The sequence below is a fragment of the Empidonax traillii genome, unplaced genomic scaffold (assembly GCF_003031625.1).
Source record: "Empidonax traillii isolate 1590-97213 ecotype Southwest subspecies unplaced genomic scaffold, ASM303162v1 scaffold515:size447783, whole genome shotgun sequence".
Classification (NCBI taxonomy): domain Eukaryota; kingdom Metazoa; phylum Chordata; class Aves; order Passeriformes; family Tyrannidae; genus Empidonax; species Empidonax traillii.
The window spans coordinates 211,677-217,676 of NW_020955708.1; the positions used below are offsets into that span (position 1 = coordinate 211,677).

General features: G+C 38.2%; 1 protein-coding gene across 1 annotated transcript in view; it reads left to right on the forward strand.

The window, feature by feature from the left end:
* The window catches only part of GUCY2C (guanylate cyclase 2C), a 44,036-nt gene extending 38,374 nt beyond the window's left edge, over window positions 1-5,662 (forward strand). Inside the window, exons 23-27 of the mRNA XM_027896751.1 lie at window positions 349-523; window positions 1,438-1,536; window positions 2,314-2,408; window positions 3,051-3,127; window positions 4,823-5,662. Of these exons, the coding sequence (XP_027752552.1) occupies window positions 349-523; window positions 1,438-1,536; window positions 2,314-2,408; window positions 3,051-3,127; window positions 4,823-4,997 (621 nt within the window). The 3' untranslated portion in view covers window positions 4,998-5,662. The remainder of the gene's footprint in view (window positions 1-348; window positions 524-1,437; window positions 1,537-2,313; window positions 2,409-3,050; window positions 3,128-4,822) is intronic.
* Window positions 5,663-6,000: the final 338 nt, after the last annotated feature.

Below are 6,000 nucleotides of genomic sequence, written 5' to 3' on the forward strand. Positions count from 1 at the left end.
GGGACACACAAATCAAATTGCATAATGTGGTGGATTTGGGAATCTGCCTTCTAAGCAAAGACAAAAGAGAGAAAAACAGGTCAGGATTACCTCATTTCAGTGTGCTTTCAGTGTGCCTGCTTGTACCAAATTTTCTATACTATGTGCTCACAGATTTGTTAACAGGAATGCAGGGTATAAACACTCATATTCCCAAATGGTGTCAGCTACCTTAAACTAATCAATTCTGCTCTCCAGGGAAGAAATGTTTAATCATGAGCAAGAGGATCTGATAAAACCTTTCTGCTTTTAACTAAGTATGTACTTTTCTGAGTCTGCAGATAGTGAGTTTTAATTTTGTTTCCACAGGTGGAGACCATTGGTGATGCCTACATGGTGGTGAGTGGTTTACCAAAGAGGAATGGCAACCGGCATGCAGTAGACATCTCCATGATGGCTCTGGACATCCTCAGCTTCATGGGATCTTTTGAACTGAGACATCTGCCGGGTCTGCCTGTGTGGATTCGCATTGGAATTCACTCTGGTACACAGCAGTGCTACATAAACAATGACAATGTTGTTGCCTTGTTTTTGAAAAGAACCGACTCCCATATGAGGTCTGGTCGTACATCATACATGATTGCTCTCCTCATGGGGAATCAGGTTGAAAAAAAATGTACCTAGAGGAAGAGCAACAGAAATAAAATGTCACTGGTTTGCTCCCCTGTAGTGAAATAACCCCCACCCATTCTTTCACAGCTGAAGTCAGTATCTAGGATGAGCAACTGCCATTGTTCCTGGTGTGATTAAAGCAGTTGTATCAAATAAGTCTTCATAGATTGTTCCTCCCTGACAAAAGCAGAGATCAGTCATGGGCAACTATGCTTATCTAAACAAAAAGTGCAGGCCTCTATTTTATGATTTTGGAAGCAAAATTCTGACAAGCCTATGCAGGAATTAATGTTTTGATTTATCTATAAAATGCTTCTTATTAAAGGGGAACACCAGATAGTTCAACAACTTTGGGAAATTCATCAACCACCTGAACCCCAGCTGCCAAGGGAGGAACATATCAGAGAAAGTGTCTGAGGCACTGGGAAACTGCTTGAGGCTCCACTATGCACCCTTCCATAATGAAGCTTATTCTATTTTTCTCTTGCTTCCAAACTTGACAGTTAAAAACTGTTTTTTTCTGCATAGAAATTGTGCTTTAATACAATTAACACTGTGCAGCTATGTCCTTTTTATGCTCTTACTAGATTATGCAAGACTAACAAAGCTAGGCTTGGTTTGGAGTGGGAGACCACAAGATATTATGGGAAGTGAGGTACAGAGTATTGCCATTGGTAAGGAATGCAGAGCTCCAGCAGGCACTGCACTGCTCTGCAATAGTGAGACACCTCCCAAACAAATAGTCTCTTGATCCACCTTTTGTAATGCTCTGCATCTCATTTCTAGGTCCATGTGCAGCTGGTGTGGTTGGAATAAAAATGCCTCGTTACTGTTTGTTTGGAGATACAGTGAACACAGCTTCGCGGATGGAATCCACAGGCTTGCGTAAGGATTTAATTTTAGCTGTCAGTGTAACGGGACCAAAGGCTATTGCTTAGTTTGTGACCAAAGTGTCTGTTTTCAGCTGAGAACAATTTATTATCAGCTTGCAGAAGTTTTAGAGATAAAGAAGCCCTATTTGTTTTGATTACCAATTATTTAACTGTCCAAAGTGACAGTGGGCAATGAAGAGTTATTCCTTGTTCATGCTTCAGTGCTGGTAACAGGGAGTTTGTAGACTGTTTCACTTCCTGAATTCCTCTGGAAGATATGATACTCATGTACCTGGATTAATTTTACTCTATGAAGTGTAGATTTTAGTTTGCCCTAGAATTGTATCACAGCTTGGTTGAGTAAATATACTGACTGTGGATTTGAAGTTGAAGCAATTATGTCTTCAACTTCAGCATTAGGGAACTGTGCCAAGAGACAGTTTTTTTTTCCTTCTGCCCAGTGTTTTCCCATGACCATTCTCTGTACAGATCACTAACAATTATTCTTTTCCCTTTTGGCATCTAAATACTACAGATATCATTGTTACCTGTATTTCAGATCAATGGCTGTACCAGCTCCCTAGATATACCATGTCGTGGAGTCAGTTTTTTCATACAGCAATTGCTTCTCTTTTAATTCTCTTAAATTGTTTCTCTTTAATTTAACTCTCAGAATTTATGTTGATAACAATTGAAGAAACTTCTGCTATAGCACCAGTTTTCACATATACTTAATGTGATTACGTGGTAAGTTTCCAGGTTGAGCTTTCATTGTCTCTTTATTTTTTAGCTCTAAGGATTCACGTAAGTGGTTCCACTATTAACATCCTGAAAAGAACAGACTGCCAATTCCAGTATGAAGTGAGAGGAGAAACGTACTTGAAGGTAACCTTTACCATGCACATGCAGGAATACAGAGAAGAGGGATAGTAAAAAAGTATTATACAGCTGGGAGTACCACAAAGTTAATTAACAGCTGGGGGAAAAGGGTTACAGATCAATTGGTATCACAGTCTCTAGTGGTTGAAGAGACTTCTATAAAGACAATGCAGGCAATGAAGAGCTCCCGAAGGTATAAATAAAATTACAACATAAAGATGTGGAGAATAAATGAAACATACCACTTGGAACAGAAAATTGCGGAGTGAACTCATCTGATGAAAGGGAAGCTGAATCTATTGTTAATTTGCTTATGCTCCGATATCTGACTGTCCCTCTACAATCCATTTATTTCAGTCTATTACACTTATCTGTCCTTGGGAGCTGATGGAAGGCAGCACAGCTCACCTCTCCCATGGTGTGTATTTCAGGTCATGGAACAAGGAAGTGGGTGTGCAGCTGCATCTCCCCCCATTATTCTTCTTCTCACATCTGATTTTTAATCCTTTGCCGTCAGAACCAGTTACTGAAAACAAGCAGAGGCAAACGCGGCAATGTGCAATACAGTATTATTTAAGAAAATTAACTACAGGGAATTCCATTCTAATCCTAAGGTTGTGCTTTCTTTTCTTTGTCATACATATTTAGGGCAGAGGAACAGAGATTACCTACTGGTTGACGGGTACTGAGGACAAGAAATACAATCTTCCAACACCTCCTTCTGTGTAAGATGGTCTTTATATGTGAAAAGGGAAGAGAAATTCCCATTGTTTGTGCTTTAGCCTTCACTGTTGCTCCCTGGCACTTGTTGTGGATTTTTTATGCTATTGAATTTATCTTCAGTAGTTAAAGGCTTAACAGTGTATATACATATAAATATGTAAATATTCATGACGTGGGACTATGTGTGTACCGAAGGTTATTTGTCTATATGAGCATTTAGCAGGTTCATTTCCTTGGAAGGGAAGTAAGTCTTACAGGACAAGTTGCTGATGTAATTGCAAAAGATGGACAGAAAAATGAAAAACATCAATATTCCCAAAAATTTAGTCCTAGTGGCACCTGTGTGTCATAGTACGGGAAGAGGATAACCACAACTGAATGTGCAGCTCTCTCTAATACCAGAAAAGAGCCTGTGAGCTTTTGTAGGGAAATTTGTAGAAGGAATGAAACTTGCAGGATTTCAAGCAGTATTCTGCTACAAGAGGTGAACAAAGTTACTGTAGTACTACACAGGAATAAAGTCTTTAAAAACTGAACAAGAGCTTACCTTCTAACACATAAGAGAGAAGTTACCAGGAAAAAATATGAGGTTGATGTCCCGGAACTGAGCCATCATTTTACATTAGAATTGAATAAAATACAGCAATAGTGGAAGGGTTGTTTTTGAGAAACTATGCAAAACTGAAGTCAGGATAACTTGTTGCATTTATTTAGTATGTATTTTGCATACGAGTACTGCATTATTTTCTGCTCACTCAATAATTGTGGAAGTTCCTCACTTTAAAGGCATAAGTAAATGTTACAGATTACTTCTGCTACAAAATTTTTGAGTCTTACACAATGTGTCCATGGCATGAATAAAATTCTTTGCCTATTTATTCCAAGTACATTAGAGAAAAGAGGAGGCTAACTGAAAGATGAGGGTTTTATCAGGGCATTAGCAAAAAAGAAATAATCAAGTTTTTAATCTAGTATGGAATCTCATGAACTTTGTTACTTTTTTAATGGAAAATATAAATGTTTGAGCTGAGCGGGAAATACTATCAAGACTACTTCTATGGTACATCTCTTTCATAAACTCAGACCTCCTTTTTTAAAATTAATATGATCTGTTTTGAGACTATCGGTATTACCAAATTGCAAATTCTTCTGGAATTCAACTAGTGAAAGTATCTCTTGAGCTGGATCACAGGGATGTTTTTGTTTTAACTTCCTCATATAGGACTGCCCCTTAAAAATTGTTATATGTGTGGTACTCCAGCAAAAGCCAGATATACCGAAGAAATTTCTGAAAAGATGGCAACTGTTACTAAAGGCCACCTGAAGCTGAATAGTGGAAGTGCTGGTGCCAGTAATGGTGTTGAGAGCCAGAACCTATTTTGATTGGGATTTAATCTAATTCGTGTCTTCCTTTTCATTCAAATGATCATGATTTTTTTGGAAGGTCAGTAATGACACAGCAGCAGATCTCCTGTGCAAAGACACTGCTCCATATTACCTGGAAAACTCACATGGAAATCCTGCCTTCTATTCCCAAATTCAGAAGCTGAATTTGGTCCTGTCCACTATTTTTATCAGTAGCGTGTGAATGTCATTAAGACAGATGTGGGATAGAAACATCTTAAAAACAGTGGGGACCTGGCGATCACTATAAACATGTGACTCACTGAATTTTTTTTCCATCCTGTTGTTTTCAGGGAGAATCAGCAGCGGTTACAAGATGACTTAGCAGAGATGATAACCAATAGTCTTCAGAAAAGGGAAAATGAAGGCTCCAAGGCGCGGGAGCTTTCACGGGTAGCCAGCTACCGATCAGGTACTCTGGAATACCTGCAACTGGTCAGCGCAGAGAATTTTACCACATATGTTTAAAACTGAATGTCTAGTATGACTCAAGAAGCTGCAGCAACTCTCTGGAGAACTTCATGTGAAGGCTGAAGGCTTACACTTTCAGCTAGAGGAGAAACAAAGTACCTTTCCAAGCATCCTTTCCACCGTCTGACCTGACATCAGTAAATCAAACCTCTCTTCACCGTAACATTGAAATTGTTGGATGACTTCAGCAGGACACAAGCAGCCTGATTTGAGGTAAATGAAAACATCTGAAACTTGAGTCTGGAAAATAGTAAGGTTTTTTTGTTGAGTTAGTTTTTTTTTAAACTGTGATAGTCTGTTCAATAATCCACTTCTGAAAATATTCACAGTAAAACCTTAATTTGTCATGATTTTTAAATGTATTTAATTTGTAACTTTTAATCGAAGAAAGATTTGCTGTAATATATTTGAAAATAACACCAAATATAACATATGTAAACCCTGGATATGTTGCTATTTTGCTTCTTCTGTTGTTTTCCCTGTGTCTCACATGTTTTGTTTAATTAAGCTGACTTTGTTCAAGAGGCAACACTTCTGTTATTTACATTGGGATGTTACTCCAGAAATATGGCTTCTAAAGCTTATCTGAATCTCCTGGGCCTGAAAAATGAAACTTTCTTTCAAAATGAGACACTTTCATATCTCTTCACCACTTCTGCTTCTGCCCCCAAACCAGAAGTGAAACAGAAATTAAGGAAATAAAATTATCTGAACTTCTCAACCTCAGAATCTTTCAATTCAGTTTTTGGATGCAGTTTCAAAAACCAGCAGGTTTTACTTATTAACTGACACCTTGGCATTTATATTAATAAACAGCTTTAAAAAGCAACAAAAGCACAGGGGACACATGCAAAAGAAAATCAGCATTCATATGAAGTAATAACATCTACCGAGTGAACCTTTGGCGAGGGCCTTTTTGTGCATTGGTGGCTTTCAAAGCATAGCTAATTCTTCCACCGTTGTCCAGTATCGCTCAGTATTCAAACGATAAAACTGGTGC